We start from the raw sequence: 16,711 nt of genomic DNA, 5'->3' as shown, positions 1-16,711 counted from the left end.
CTATAGACATTGTCATTATAACTCCTACCCATGTAGATATTGTTATATACCCAGTAGATATTATTCGTCATCCATGAACCCTTTGTAATAACCCACTCCTCTCTTGTAGATATCATCGTTGTAACAACTAACTCCCTTCCATGTAAAAGATACTGTCATGTCAGAACCTTTGTGACACCATTTTTTATAGCCTACACCCTCACTCACTCCCATTTGTAACCCACTCTCATGCCCTCTCTACTCTGATACCGCTCTCATAGTCTTATGTACATACTCTTTTAGTATACATATTGTCCACATTGAGCTCATAAGTCTTTATGACCTCAACACGCATCTATATAATTAAGAAAAAATCACTACATATATAATGTTAAGAACTTTGCTCTCTAACCCATGTAGGATATCACACCCATAGGCAAACGAATCACAAATCGTCTCTTTAAGGCTTAACATAAACTCAACAAATTGAAGAAAACAAACATGTAGTAAAATTTGAACTCATGACCTCCCATTAAACAATTGAGGCTATAGATGACAACAAAAGCGGGTTCGGGATGGGGCACCCCCATCTTGAGCCCATCCCAATCACTTAAAGATATTCTCATTGTCGTCCCAAAAATAAATAAATAAACAAACGGGACAAGGCGAGGTGAATATGAGAAATAGCTTCTTTTTTTTTTGTTGAAAAAAATTATATATGTTTAAAAAAATGAAATAAAAATTATTTTTTATTAATTATATATCTAGACAGGACCAAGCGAGACAAGTCAATATCCAAACCCACTTTGGGTTCTAAAATAAATTTCTCAAACTTGTTCTATTAGATGCAACACGGGATAGAAATCCAAAAAATATGTACTATTACTATCCCTAATTGAGACAAAAATGTGTCTGATATTGTGAATAGTTCTATTACCAGGTAGAATAACCAATTTTTTCTAAAAGCTTTAAATACCAATAAGGATTTTAACGGTAAAAATAAGGTATCTTGAAAGAGAGAATGATGACCAGGTAACTGTAACTTACCATTCAGATGAGCCATAACTTGTTTATAGTACATGAAACTCTATATCAAAAACATGTCAGCATCAAAATGGAGAAGTAAACAATGCCAGCATCTAAAGCATATCAGGGTGAAAAATGCCAGTTTGATCAAAAGCTCCTTTCACCAAACTTTCAGTTCATCTGGAATATTTAACAATAGATTTTTTTTTTCTGCTAACTCACCCATTTCTGGATCTTGTTGCTGGGGGCTTGAATCTCGGTTTATTTTGGGGGGGAATCATAACCAAGGGCCTTGGTTCAAAGAAAGTAGTAGCAAGCCAACCTAACCAAGTTTAGAGACTTTGTCGTCCTCAAGAGGAAATTCCTTGATTGGGAAGCCTGAAAATCCAAAAATAGAAAATTCAAAGGAAGTTGCCTGCAAGCTCAAAATCAAGAAAATTCATGGGAACCTGGTCATTATGAAAGCCTGAAAACTCATAACCAAGAAAATTCTTACACAGTGGTGTCAAGGGGCAAAACAAATCTTGGGGGAAGTTAGAGGAGCAAAATTAATATCCTAAATTGACTCATGTTATGACCAGTATGAGAAATGCAGGTGTGCTTTAAATGCATTTTCACCATTTTTGTCTTTTATCTACTGTAGGATGCAGTAAGAGTGCAGTTGGTACACAAGAATAGGAATGAAAATGGAGGTGAATCAAAGTACCAGAGAGAATACAAAATCCTAAAAAGCATGGGTTTTGATTTCTCCGGGAATGAATTTTTTATTCATGTTCCCACTTTTAATGAGTAATCGAAACATGGGAATAAATAAGAAATGGAATGAGTTTACCATTCCCATTCCCTATTCCAACATTCCAAACATGCCCTAAATGGAACTGTAGTAAACAAATTTTATTTTCTCAATTAAGTAGGCAATTTCAAGGCAGAAGTACATGCTAATAGACACGGTACTTGTATCTATTTCAAATGTATTCTTAATGGAGAAGTAGTTAAGGTGTTGCCACTCAAACTGACTAAAGGTCTTACATATTGACTATTTTGAGTTCTATGAGTTTGTAAATGTGAGAGGAACAACACCTACCAATATGAGAAGTTCTACCATGAAAATGCAGGTAATACATATGATGGATGTGCATCATATTTGGATGCAAGAGCTTGCACAGAAGATGAATCTGCAACTTCTCCAAAACTGCCAAGCCCAAGTTCATTTGCATGGATACCGCCTGTGATGAATGCTGATTGGATCCCAGCTACATTTGCACCCTTTATGTCGTGGTGGAGGGAATCACCCACAGCAATACAATCTGAAGCATCTACACCAACCATGGCCATAGCTGATTTATAGATTATCTGATAAGATTGCCAACTGGAGTAAAAATACAGTGACAAACGAATGCAAAAGGGGAGCACATATAACAGGAAAAAAAATGCGTATATTAGTGCAGGAAAACCCTTATCATCCTCATTTATGATACCTAAACAAGGTTGCAAGACCAAGCATGAATTCCACATACAAATTAGGAGGACAAAACTAAATCTAACCAGAGAATCATAACAACACAAAATATATCATTTAGGGGAATAATAGAAAAGAAACTTGCACTCCAAATTTAAGCAAACATGATCAATTTCTTTGAAACATCCCATTGGATTGAGAATGAACTAGATTTGCATGGATGGTCATCATCATCCAAATTAAAAGTATGTCTGGTGGACAAATCTATAGCAAAGATTAGATTATGGTGGCAATTCTTGCCACCAAGATAAGCTTTTAAACATTATTTGCCATGATCCATGAAAGAACTAAGGGAATTTGTATAAACCTATGGGAAAAAACAGTCTCAACAGAAAAAAAGCTCTCTAGTCCTCCTTAGGTTGGTCTACAATCAGCTGTCAGGAACTTCAAGGAATAAATTGGCAGTAATTGAAGAAGAATATAACAGGAACTTGGGAATTTAGACATGATAAAATCGCGTCATATTTTTCTGAAATAAGTTGATGATACCGAGAGACTATTGGACAGTGCAACTTCTAAAGTTTGCATGTGTGCCAAAAACAGAGCTATCTTGGTCTTAGGAATTATCATAGGAAGAGAAATTAGCATCAGTGAGCCATCATACAGGATATCATGAAGGCTTACCACTCTCTCGGGTGGAATCTCATTTTGAATTTTCTTGTGGTCCTGAAAATTCCTGGTAGAATTTTGATTGAATTCAACTGTGCATTTCAGATCCAAAAGATTCCTTTCTGCATTAATGGTCTAGAGGGCACTTTCAAGGAGAGAAGGGATTAACAGAGGTCCCATCTCCCCTCTGTTCATAATGTAATGAAACTCTTCTTCATGCTCTTAAGCAGGGCATCAAATTCGCCTATTTTCAGTAACATTAGTGATGCATAAGAATCAGCATTTCACACATTTCCCAATAATGCCAGCACAATAAAGGAGATAGTTTGATTCCATGGCCACCATAAACCTGGTGCTCAGTCTCTTGGAGAAGTTGTCAAGTCTTAGAGCTAATCCATCCAAGAGGTCGGTTCTTTTCTTGGGAACTCAGGGAAGGTTACCTGGAAGACTAAGAAACCTTTAACCATTTGAAGAAATGGAGCCCCAGTCAGATATCTGAGCATTCCTCTGATTTCCTCTCGGCTCAAATATGTGGATTGGAGGCCTTTGGTTGAAATGATTAGGAGCAATCATGGGGTAGGCTTCAACTAATTTAATCCTTTATTTTCAGCCCCAAATATTCAATTTTAATGTATGAAACTATCTAGAAAGATAACTGAATCCATTGGCAGAGCTTTCAGGACATTACATTAGAATGGTGCTGAGCTCAAATCCAATAGTCAGCAAGACATTACTTTAGAATGGTGCTGAGCTCAGATCCAACAGTCAGCAAGGAGGTACATTGGACCCTAGAGGTTGCTGCAATTGCAAGTTCTTGTAGATGGCTCCAATCAAACAAAACTGATTAGAGGAAGGAAGTTCCCATAAGAGCATCCTTTGGCATAGTTTTACCATTTCACTAAGAAGAGACTGAGCACACAGGTGCAGGCTTGTATTTTTGAGAAGTACATGGTGCACATGGCTATTGGCAAGAGACAGCCAGAGGAGGTTCGGATTGTTAACCACAGAAGAAGTAATTCATCAATATCCTGACCGAGGAGGGTTGAACTAGCTTCATACAACACTGAAAAGAGCGAAGCTAATAAACTACAAAGCTCCATACTCAGGCTAATAGAATATAGCATCATTCAATAGAGTGGAGGGGTTCCTCAAGGTTGTGAATAGAAGAATACATTCCTCATTGTTCTTGGTTGGGCATGGCCACATAAGCCATTGAATCTTAAGTAGTAAAGCAATTTAGAAGGTAATTGAAGCATAGGTTATTATCCAGGGGCCTCAAGAGGTGTGCCTGTGTGGGTTGGCTATCTAGAAACACCGTTTCTTCTTCTTTTGTGAATAAACTAAGCTTCTCCACAAAACAAATAAAAGACAAATATGTGGGTGTGGTGCATATTTACAAGAAAAATGCATCTGCAGCTATTAAGGGATCGGAAGAAAGGAAAAACTAATAATGGTCTAACTGCTTCACCTTGTCAGGCTTTCCCATCCATTTTACTTCACCCCCAAGTTTTTCATATTTGGCTGCCAACGCACCTAACAAGATCAAAAATGAATATTTACATCATAAAGAAACAGAACGACAAAAATATAACAGCTTTCAAGCAAGGCATAAAGAACAATAGATACTGTGCATTAGCTAGCATCTAAAAGTACTCAAATATATTAGAATTCAAATAGTCAATGGATGAAAATGGTTCCAAATCCCAAAATGAAACAGCTTCTATATCCACAAATGACCTCCAATAATTGGTGAAACTAAAGAGATGAATAAAAATTCATCTCCTTGTCAAGCACTGGTTTGGATTTGGAATTCTATAGCTTCTAAATTATGTCAAATTAAGTTTCAGTTAATGTGAAAACCCTGTAAGACTAAGGATCGAGTAGGAGTACTAGTCAATGTTGATGATCAAGTGATGTATCAAAGAATCCAATTTTGGCATGTCAACTTCATTATGCAGGGGGTAATTTGATTCAGGGATTTAGGATTGGGTGGCTAGAGTTGACATGAACTTCTGAATAGTATGAGTGATGACTCTTGCATTTCAGTAAAACAAGAAAAATCGTTGCAGGACATGAAAAAAATAGATTTTCTGTTGAAGAATATTATTTTCAGCAATCAAGCCAAAAAAAAACACACTTCATGTCTTTCCATTCTCTAAATCTAAGATAGTGAATTAGCTATCATATCTAGAATGATGAATTATTAAGCCAATCACATGAACTGTGCATTTTTCATTAGAGAATGTTATTCTCAAGTCCAAAGAGAATCAAATAACCAACTATCCCCATGTGATAAAAAGCATTATTACCAGGCATGACACACAAAGCTCTAGCTTCAACAGTCACAAAATCTGGATTTGCTACCACCATAGGGATATTTTTGGCTGCACAACGCCCCAATATTTTCTCAAGATCCTCGAGTTTCATGGGGAGTACAGCACCGGAAGGGAGCCCCAAGGCTTCAGTGCCATGGGCCAAAATAAACTCAGCTTCTTCAACTTTATCCACAACTTGCAAGCCAAGGCCCTGGAACAAGAGATTTAAATGAAAAATCAATGATTATGAATTTCTCAGCTCCCCTCTAAATGCCTTTCAGTGTTATAAACTATTGATGTCATATTTAACAATTAGAAAATGCACAAAAAAAGTCGTTATGTCTAATACTTTAATCAAAGCCTAAAACAGATCATAATGGTGCTTGTGACATTGGATGAATCTCAATTTTAGCTTAGCCCTAAAATATAGCAAATTATAAGAAATGAGGTTATAATATAATCATTTAATAGGAGAAGCAATCTTAATTTCATTAATGAAGTGAACACCCTAGTTAGTTAGACGCTTTATGTGAATCAACAATAAAAGGCCCTCCTTTATAACAAGGTTGACAGTTTCTACCTTTCCAAACAGGGCATCCCATTACACTTTGGTTACCCTGGTGCTAGTACATTCAACCTTGGGTCATTCTCTAATTCCACAGGACAGGTAAAGTTTTATCTTTCAAAACCATGTAGTACAAAATGCTTAGTTCCAATGATCTATGGTGTATCCTTTACCTTTTTCCTCCTCACAAGGAGTGAGGTTGTATATGTTTTTAAAGAAAACCAAGGGAGAGAAAAATGCCTCTAGACATGAAAAGTAGTAAGTAGGAAGGAAGTGGAAAAAAAGGATTGGAACAAAAATCACAGGTTCTTCTCCAAGATATGGATATTTGAATTGAGCAAGAAGTGAAAAGTGGGAGGAGGTAATCACCAAAAGCACTAAAACATTCAGAATACCTCAAGAGATATGGCACCCCGGTCACTCCAGGTCATGTGAATACAGGATCTTCCCAATTTTGCAAACCAAGCATCATCTCTCCTATTCATGATACAATCCATGGCAGTTTCAAGACACAGGCACAAAAAAACACAGCAGGAAAAAAAAAAAGATGGATATGCTATATTGGGTGATCATTTATTTTACTGGCCTCAGGCAAACACAAAGTGTGAATTGGACAATAATTTGCTCATTGTCAAAAGGGTATCAAATATCAATTACAAAAAGGTTATAAACAATTTCAGTGCTTAGCTAAAGAAAAAAAAAAATATGACATTCAACCTGAGTAGGTACTGATGCGTTAATTCTCCACTAGTGATTGCTCCTACGAAAAGAGAAGGATCAAAGCCAAGGCTCTTCATTTTTTCTATGGTAATTGACGAACGCCTTGAAGAATTACTGATAATCACCATCTTGGCACCACTGGTGGCCAGCTTTTCTACTATTATCCAATAAAAGAATTTAACAATAATAAGCATTATATAATAAGCATTATAAGTCTGTAACGTTACTCAATTTCAGATCAAACAACTGAAGAAATCAACTAAACCAAGTTTACCAAATGCCAAACTAACAGATGAAAACATACATGTTGAGATTGCACCAGGATAAGGTTGCTTCCCATCATGAAGGACTCCAAATTGATCTAAGAACCATGCCTGCACAAAAATCACCAAACTAATTTGTGCATTCAGAGAATAAGTATATACACATAAGCCTTTTTTCTTATGGGCTTATGTATGCATACCTATATCTATCTATATTATGAAAGGAAGAAAACCGTCCTTATGTATGTATGATATGCATTACTAAAATGTCACTGCCACATTTTCTTCATTGTGAAAAAGGTATAATTGTATAAATCAAAATTTCACCAGCTCATACACCACTCTCATTGAATAAATACAAGTGCACTTCAAACTCTCACTATGGGATAACTGAAAATTAACTAAAGGGCAACATGGTATAAGGTGAGGATGAAACAAAACATGTGCTAATATCTCATCATTATGTGAAATTGAGGAATTTTGGGTCAAAGGCCACATAAAATTGAGAAATTTTGGGTCAAAGTGGCCTTGAACCCAAACAAAAATTTTACTTTGGGCTTGTGTTGAAACTATTGTTCAAACTAGCCTCCTGTATTTTTATTTTTATTTTAAGTTGAAACTGTATTTCTTCCTTCTCCCTCCACCGATACACCCATCACCACTGAAACTGCTTCTTTGACCCATCGCTGTTCGCCACCTCCTCCAGCCGATGACACACCCTTCTTTTCCTATCTCTTTTTCTTTTTTTCTCCCTCTCTCCCTCCATCCTACCCACCAAACTCATTTTTCCTTTCCTCCATCTCCTGCTACATCTCACTGCCAACCAACAACACCATGCCCATTGGTGCCGCTCATGGCGCAACCTTGTTGAGCTAACAATGCCCGCAGTTGCCCCCATCAAGACCCACACCTCCATCTTCAAATTTTTTTTCAAAAAAAATAATAATAAAAATGAAGGATGAGAGAAAGAGGCCATTTTGAACAAAAGTTTCAAAAAGGGCCAAAATGCACATTTGTTTGGTTAAAAGGGTTATTTTTAACCCAAACTCTGAAATTGAGTAATACTCATAATAGCTTCATTATTGTTTGATGACAAAGACACCCCTAATTTTTAACTACATGGGTAGGCACAACTCTAAGTTCAACCATGTTAAAAACTAGTTGCAAGCCTCTACTCAAAATATTTCTTTGTTTAACTTTTCTATAGAAGGTGGGGTGGATGGGGGGTGGGTCTGAGGTTGTTGTGGTTGCCTTTTTTTGTAAGTTAGCAACCAAAGCTTTGTAGAGCATTTATGCGAGTAAAGACCAGTATGTTATTTAATATTAAAAATACAAAATTGTGTATATGTGTGTTTATTTCACTTATATCATCAAAGAGAAGTTGTTTGTAGATTTATAAAGAGCTAAATGGGAGAAACAGGAAAAAAGATAGATATATATATATATAACAACAACAACAAACAAACAAACAAACAGAGGTTCATGTATCGTAATCTGAGTAGCTGGGGCTTAAGCTTTGCTGGGTTGAGTTCATATTAGGATTTAGCAATAAGAAATGCCAAAAGGTAAAGGATTTGATATGAGACATGGACAATTGCATAACCCTGAACCCTGAAATGGAAGCAACACGGCATTTTCCATAACCTTGGAGACCCATGAAGCTATACATATTTTTCTCTATTCTATCCATCAAATAAAATTATTTTTTTTTGATAAGTAAGCACAATTTGTATTAAAGGGCAAACCGCCATAAAGCATACAGGGAGTATACAAACGCAGCCACACCCCCAAAAAACAACAAAAACAAGCAGCCCCAAACGGCCCTTAACAAGCCGCTAGCCACTCCAAAAAGGTTAAAAGCGAAGAGGACTCCTCTCCCATGTACAATCTAGCCCAACTCCACAAATTACAAACAAAATAATTTTTGAGTTTCTGTATGTCTAACGAGCCCCCCCTAAAGGCTAACCTATTTCTCTCCTTCCAAACCGTCCAAAAAATACACACCGGTATGGAATTCCAGATTTTTTTCCTCTTTTTCCCCACAAAGGAGCCCCTCCAACTAAATAAAAACTGTAAGACCGTCTCTGGGAACACCCAATGAACACCAAATAAGGCAAGAATGATATCCCAAAGAACCCTAGCCACTATACAATGTAAAAGAATGTGATTTACACTTTCCTCTTCACAACCGCACAAAAAACAGCAATTAGGAAGCTGCCACCCTCGTCTTTGGAGCCTATCCAAAGTAAGGATCTTCCCCCATGTAGCTTCCCAAGCAAAAAAGGCAGCTTTAGTAGGGACCATGTTCACCCAAATGCATTTAACCGGGAAGGCAAGGGTATTAGGAGCAGCCAGCAACTTGTACGCGTGTCTAACTCCAAAAATACCTTTACCTCCGCCTCTCCAAACCACCAAATCCTCTTCTTGGGAGATCTTGACGTCCCTCAACATGTTAAACAAAGCTCCTATTAAATCCAGCTCCCAATCATTTGCGTCCCTAGCAAATCTGATGTTCCAGCCCCCTTGACCAAGGCTAGAGTCCCAAACCTCGTTGATTGTTGCATTTTTATTCACCGCCAAAGTGTATAATTGGGGGAAAATTCTGGACAGCACCTCCTCACCACACCAGAGATCCGTCCAAAATTTTACCTTAGTCCCCTTGCCCACCTTAAAACTTATGTTATCCCAACACCAATTTGCCTCCTTCAATATCTCCTTCCAAACCCCGACCCCAAACGCCCCCCGAGCTTCATTTGTCCTCCACCCAAGGCCCTCTTGACCATATTTCACCCCAATCACTTTCTTCCACAGCATATCCTCATCAAAGGCAAACCTCCAAATCCATTTACTCAACAAGGCTCTATTAAAGAGATCAATCTTCCGTAAACCAAGCCCTCCATTCTCCTTTTGGGTACACACCACCTCCCAATTAATAAGATGTACTTTCCTTTCCATTCGCCCCCCTCCCCAAAGAAAGTCTCTTTGCATTTTTTCAAGCCTTTTCACTACTACCTTAGGCATCCGGAAAAGGGACAATTGATAAATAGGAATGCTTGCCAAGGTGCTCTTGATAAGGGTGATTCTCCCACCCTTAGAGATGTATTGTCTTTTCCAAAGAGCTAATCTTCTCCTCATTCTTTCTTCTACCCCATCCCACATTGATATAGCCTTGTGATGGGCTCCAAGGGGCAGCCCCAAATAAACTGAGGGAAGAGCTCCCACTTTGCACCCAAGCTCCACTGCCATCTCCTCAATTTCTTCAACCTCTCCAATAGGGATTAACTCGCTTTTAGCTAGGTTTATTCTTAGCCCAGACGCTGCCTCAAACCAAGCCAAGATCCAGCTTAAAGCGGTTAGATACTCTTTCTTAGCTTCACAAAATATGATTGTATCATCCGCAAAGAGTAAATGGGAAACCTCCAAATCCGGCCTCCCTCTACCCCTAAGGCTGCACCCTGAGACGAACCCCCCCCCCAACAGCCCTTCTCAAGAGCGCACTCAACACCTCCATACCCAAGACAAAGAGATAGGGGGAAAGGGGGTCACCCTGACGCAGCCCCTTGGAGCTCGAAAAAAAACCTGCTGGAACCCCATTAACCAAGATAGAAAACTTGGCAGTGGAGATGCACCACCACATCCACTCCATCCACCGAGTCCCAAATCCCATCTTTTTTAAGACCTTCATAAGGAAATCCCAATTGATGTTGTCGTAGGCCTTTTCAATGTCCAATTTGCAGATCAGCCCCTTCTCCTTGCGCTTGTACCAGAAGTCGATCACCTCATTAGCTATAAGAGATGCATCCAAAATCTGCCGCCCCCTCACAAACGCGTTCTGATCCAAAGAGACTACCTTTCCTAAGACCTTTTTCAATCTGTTAGCCAACACCTTGGCCATGAGTTTGTACAGCCCCCCTAGCAAGCTAATTGGCCGAAAATCCCCAAGATCCTCCGCTCCCCCTTTCTTAGGAATGAGGACCAAGAAGGTGGTGTTGAGACTCTTTGCAAAAGATTTTTGCACAAAAAACTCCATAAACAGCTCCAAGATCTCCTCCTTCACAAATTCCCAACACGTTTGCCAAAAAGCCCCTGTAAACCCGTCTGGCCCAGGAGCTTTGTCTCCATTCATGTCCATCAAGGCAGAGTGAATCTCATCCACAGTGAAGGGCACCTCCAGTCCTTCAGCTTCACAGGGGTTTAGTCTTGGGAGATGCAGCCCCTCAATATCCGCCTTCCAACTTGGCACTTCAGTGAGAAGTTGCTGAAAATTTTGCACAATCCCCTCCCTTATCTCCTGCTCCTCAACCCTCCATACCCCATTGATTTTGATTCTGTCCATGGAATTGTTTCTACGATGGGCATTGGCCATCCGATGGAAGAATCCTGTGTTTTTGTCCCCTTCCTTCAACCACAACTCCCTCGACGCTTGTCTCCAGTGGGTTTCTTCCAAAAGAACCCACTTCTTGAAGGTTTCCTTAGCTTCCTTTTTCAATTCCGTTTCACTTACTGACAGGCACCTTTCACCTTCCACCCTGTCCCAGAACTCAACCTGCTGGAGAGCCAAATTCTTGTTAACTTCTAGCCTGCCAAACACCTCCCTATTCCACTCTTTGATTTTCTGCTTCATCACCTTCAGCTTAGAGGCCAATCTAAAACTGGCCTTCCCCCTCACCACAGTGCCCTGCCACCACTCCCGGAGAAGGTCCTTAAAGCCGTCTACTTTCAGCCACATGTTTTCAAACCTAAACGGCGATGGACCTCGTCTTAACCCTCCACCCTTCAGCATAATAGGAAAGTGATCAGATGTGGGCCTCGGCAATCTGCATTGAACAACCCCACAAAATTTATCCAGCCAGTCCTGGGTTACAAGATATCTATCTAATCTAGCCCACGCTTGGTTATTTCTACCCCCACTCCACGAGAACACCCCACCTTGCAACGGAAGGTCAATAAGCTCTAAATCATCTACAATCTGGGCGAATCTTCTCATTACACCACTTATCCTTCCCTGACTGCTCCTATCTCTTTGTGAGAGGGTGACATTAAAATCGCCCCCTATACACCACGGGTCACTCCAGATGCCTCTAATTGCCCCTAACTCTCCCCAAAATGCCTCCCTATCCTCCCTAGAGAACGGCCCATAAACACCTGTGAAAAGCCAGACGAACCCATCCTCCACATTCCTAATCCTACAGGAAATAGAGAACTGACCCACCTCCATCTCACTCACTTCCAAGGTTCTTTTATCCCAACAAATCAGCACACCACCCGCAGAGCCATTAGCATCCAAAGCACCCCAGTCCAAGAACCTCCCAGAGCCAAGACTCCTAACCACTCCCTCAGACATCGACTGAATTTTTGTCTCTTGAAGACAAAACAGGTCCACCCTTTGACTCCTAATCATTGCCTTAATCACCTTCCTCTTAGAGCTATCATTAGCTCCCCGCACATTCCAAATTAGCAGCCTTAACTTCATTAAACTTCCAACATCTGCTCCCCTTTTTCTTGCATATCACTCTTCAGCTTATTCCCCCTTTCATAGTTAATGGAGCATTCTAATCTTTTTAGCTCCCTTTCAAATTTTGATTTGTCCAGAAGAATTTTACTGTGGACTTTTTCCCTCCTTTTTCTGATCTTAACCAAAAAGTCCAATATTTCCTTCTCCAAGCCTTTTGTCGAAAACCCCAGAAATTTACTGAATCTGGCCAGTTCACTGTCTTCCCAATCAACCTCCTCCCATCCTTTGTCTTCCTGTGGCACTGAACGGATCAGACATAGCTCCCCTCCACCTTCTCCATTGCTGCCATTGCTGACCTCCATCAACTCCCAGTTGGGAGCTGCCCCATGCTCCATAGACCCTAGCCCATTGACAATGCGGCACTGAGAGTCTCTCTGGGCTACCTCCCAACCAGCCCCAGAGAAGTCGTAATACTCCCCCAATGGAGTCCGACCAGAAAAAAGAGGGGAAGAAGACAAGGCAGCCGGAACCAATAATTCACCAAGGCTAGATGAGTTTCCATACCTCTGAGCTTCTTCCAATAAGGCTCCGTCAGTCTTTGGACTTTCCACAGGACATGGTTCCTCCATATCCTCCTTGCTCTTCAACCAAAAAGAAGAAATTCCTGCATCTGGCCCTTTCAGCAGACTTGGACCGGTCCAAACCCCAGTGCGGGCCTCACTAGCCGGGCCTAAATCCAGCCCAGGCACAAATGATGGCTTGGCCCGCTCCAGATCCTTGCTATTTAACGGCCCAGAAGAAGGTGACCCAGAATGAGACAGCCTAGCCGACCCAGCCCGTGACGGCCCAGCCTCCAGATCCGGTGGATCAGGCCCAGGAGATTCCCAGTCATGGCGCCCAGGGGATTTGGCGGGGCCCCTCTGGTTCGGCCCACCCAGGCGAGGATCCACAGGTTGCCCCGACCCGCCAGACTGCCCCAACGTCCCATCTACCAGCTTCTGCAGTGCCTCGATCCTAGTGCCACCCCCCTTCTCCATCACGCGCTTATTCGCGCGTGCACTAGCCTCGCCCCCAACCTCAACTGCTGCTGCAATCTTCACTCCTCTCAACCCCGCCGGTCCTACCTTCAACACCGGCCTGACCTCCCACCAGAGAGTTAGCACATAGCACAACTCTTCAATCCATACTTCCACCGCATTGGGTAATTCTTCCCCATTCATCTTAACCAAGATCCGCGCCCACTGTAGCTCTTCTAGCTTCTCTGTTTGAGAATCAACTGCAAGGAACCCCCCACACTCCTCCCCTATCCTTCTCAGGATGGTCTGGTCCCAAAGGGAGACCGGGAGGCCCACGATTCTTACCCAAGCCTCACGCCTTTTTTCCTTTTCCGGCATGCATCCCGTCTCGGGCCTCCATTCTTCCAGACTGATAGAAACCCCCCTTACCATAATGCTTCTGAGACTTAGGACCCTCTTCAATTCTTCCACTCTTTCAAATTCTAGCAGAATCTTTCCCCTCTCCAGTTTTGCAATACCCAAATTACCCTTCAACTCCCAAGCTCTCGCCAAGAGAGTCCCCCAGGTCTTCATGTCTTCCCCTCTCCCTGATTTAGGGTTCCAGGACCCAACCAAACATTGCCTCAGTTTGTCCAAATTTCTGTTAATCTCCTTCTCTCTAACCGCCACCTTGATCACTGCTCGGTCTTTCCTCATCGGCTGTTTGATTACCTCCGCAAAGGTTTTCGTCGTGATAGGCTTCAGCAGCAGCGCCTCCTTTATCTGACTCTCATCCCCTTTCCTCTCAAAGCCCAGACTCCTTAGCGACTCTACCATTGAAGTCCATCCCCCCACTGCTCCTCTCCCTTTGGGGATGAAAATACTGGCATTTTTGCCCTCCAGATCCACCACTCCTAACCTTATGAAGCATCCGCCTCTGTTTTCGTCACGCGTCATGGAGTACGCCCTTCCATTTTCCTTCCAGCTTCTACGCCATTTCCCCACACTCGTGTCCTTACAGCACTGGACCAGCCCTTCAAGAAAAAACCCTAGACTCTCTATTCCCATCCGTACCCACGACGAGATCCCTTTTTTTCTCTCCACCACCACAACTTGAGTTTTGCCCTTCTTTTCTTCTACCTCGACCTCAAAAGATTTCGATTCCACACTGAAGATGCTTTTCCTAGAGTTATCCCGGTGCCCCGAGCAGGACGCTCCCTCTGGCTTTCATTTCGACTCGAGCGCCCTCGATCTTCTCCCCCGCTCCCGTTCAGTCGTCGAACCCCTCTTTCTCCTCCGTCGGCTTCCTTCAGACGCGAAGACCCTCGCTCTTTTCCTTCGCTTTCCTGAAATCGCAGACACCCTCGCTCGCCTCCATCGCACTCAGACTCCCTCTCTCTAGTGGTCTCGTTCCCCTTCAGTCGCAGAAGCCCTCCCTCTCCTCCGTCAGTTTCCTTCGGACGAGAGGACCCTCGCTCTTCTCCTTCGCCTTCTTTTGGTCGCAGACACCCTCGCTCGCCTCCATCGCACTCAGACTCCCTCGATCTGGCTGTCTCGCTCTCTTTCTCTCTCTCTCTCTCTCTCTCTCGCTCTCTCTCTTCCATCTTTTTCCATCAAATAAAATTATAAACCACTCAAACTTGAAATTGACGCTCAAATTTACCACAAATGACATTTTGGTGCGGAGTTCTTGAAAGTCATAAACAAATTTGATATTCAAACTTGTATGGCACATGAAAATTTTCATTTCCCGTTCTGGGTATTGAATGAATGAAATTCATAGTCAATATTAATGCTTAAATCAGCACGGCAAATGAAAATTTTCTAATCCCATTTTCTGGGTATTGAATTCAATGCCCAGTTGTAAAGCTCAAATCTGCATAGTACATGAAATTTCTCATTTCCCTTTCTGGGAATTGGATTACTGAACTTCACACCCAATATTGATTCCTTTCTGGGCATTGAAAATTATTGAAATTCGTACTCATTACTGATGCTCAAATGAGCAGTCACATGAAAATTTCTGGTTTTCCTTCCTGGGTATTGAATTACTGAAATCCCTTACAAGCATATTACCAATGATTTCATAGAAATCTAAGAAATAGGAAGCAGAATGAGCAAAGAAAATAGACAATCTTGACAAATTTTTGAATGGGCAGTACCTTGAAATGATGAGTTTGAGAAAGTTGTTGAATCCCATTGAAGGTGTGGAAGAGATGAACATCACTGGATGGTGAAATGGAGCATCTGGGCATCATCTTTATCAGTGCCTCTTCTTCTCAGCAGAGGAGAGAAATGGTAAAGGGGCTAATCTGACCAAAATCCAATTTTGGATTTCAATGTTTCATTTCATTTCAAGACTGAACAGCCTCAACCTATATCTAGTAAAGGAAGAAGGTCTTTTTATATATATATATATATATATATATATATATACACCTTAGGAATGATCTTATTGTTTGTATTTAGGTCTTAATTTGTTCATACTCGAATCACACTTATTGTACATAGGTCTAATTTCTCTGTATTTTTTTAATAATTTAAATTTATTTATATTCGTAGAATATTCATATTAAAAGTTTAATATAATAAAAAGGTATTATATAATTTGTCTCTTTATATTTAAAGAATTAAAAAATTTATTTGATTAATTAAGAATATTTTAAGTTTGAGGTATTCCTATGGCATTTGAAGTTTAGAGTTATGTTCGGTTATTGGAAAATTTGAAAGAAAATGTGAAGAAAATAAAATAAAAGGAAAGAAAAAAAAAAAAATATATATATATATATATATATATATAATTTAATAAATTGTTTTCACTTATTTAACTTATAAAGATTAAATAATTTTTATTAATTTTAATTATATTTTTCATATATTAAAACTAAGTATGAGAAATCATATTGTATTTGGTTCTAAAAACTATTAAGGAAAATGATTCTCTAAGTTTATTTTTTTAAAATATAAAATAAAATTAATTATAATTAATATTAGTTAAAATTTTAGAAATCTATATTTTTAAAAAATTATTTAATTTTTACATAAAATAAAAAAAAAGATATGAAATAAATTTGAAGTAGATAAAAATGATTTATTGATTTTAAATCTAATTTTTATTTTCCTTTATATTTTCTTTCCTTGTCTTCTTCCTTTTTATTTTCTTTTCATCATAATTTCTTTCAAATTTTTTAGAAACCAAACATAACTTAATATTTTTTTTTTCTTACTACTCCCAAGAATGAAACATAGTCTAAATGTTTTTTTG

At 40.1% G+C, this 16,711-nt stretch overlaps 1 protein-coding gene across 2 annotated transcripts; it reads right to left on the bottom strand.

Annotated features, from left to right (window-relative positions):
• Positions 1-1,001: 1,001 nt before the first annotated feature.
• Positions 1,002-15,820, bottom strand: LOC117914391. Of its 2 annotated transcripts, XM_034829727.1 has the most exons (8): positions 15,609-15,820; positions 7,038-7,107; positions 6,731-6,890; positions 6,409-6,490; positions 5,443-5,659; positions 4,602-4,666; positions 2,090-2,358; positions 1,002-1,383 (listed from the first exon to the last, which is right to left on the bottom strand). In XM_034829727.1, the coding sequence occupies exons 1-7, from the start codon at positions 15,702-15,704 to the stop codon at positions 2,104-2,106; spliced, it is 945 nt and encodes a 314-aa protein (XP_034685618.1). In that variant the 5' UTR covers positions 15,705-15,820; the 3' UTR covers positions 1,002-1,383; positions 2,090-2,103. The 2 variants fall into 2 exon arrangements, with proteins under 2 accessions (XP_034685618.1, XP_034685619.1); XM_034829728.1 differs by lacking the exon at positions 4,602-4,666 and having other exon boundaries at positions 2,090-2,321.
• Between the last annotated feature and the right edge of the window lie 891 nt (positions 15,821-16,711).

Source organism: Vitis riparia, chromosome 5 (assembly GCF_004353265.1).
Source record: "Vitis riparia cultivar Riparia Gloire de Montpellier isolate 1030 chromosome 5, EGFV_Vit.rip_1.0, whole genome shotgun sequence".
Classification (NCBI taxonomy): Eukaryota; Viridiplantae; Streptophyta; class Magnoliopsida; order Vitales; family Vitaceae; genus Vitis; species Vitis riparia.
This window is presented reverse-complemented; position numbering and strand designations above follow the sequence as displayed.

Bases quoted from the DNA above. Each gene is read 5' to 3' on its own strand.
- LOC117914391 (XM_034829727.1), bottom strand. From the start codon at position 15,704: ATGATGCCCAGATGCTCCATTTCACCATCCAGTGATGTTCATCTCTTC. The intron at 7,108-15,608 runs GTACTGCCCATT...ATTTTTGTGCAG, and splicing joins CTCAAACTCATCATTTCAAG to GCATGGTTCTTAGATCAATT. The intron at 6,491-6,730 runs GTTGAATGTCAT...TATCATGAATAG, and splicing joins ACGCATCAGTACCTACTCAG to GAGAGATGATGCTTGGTTTG.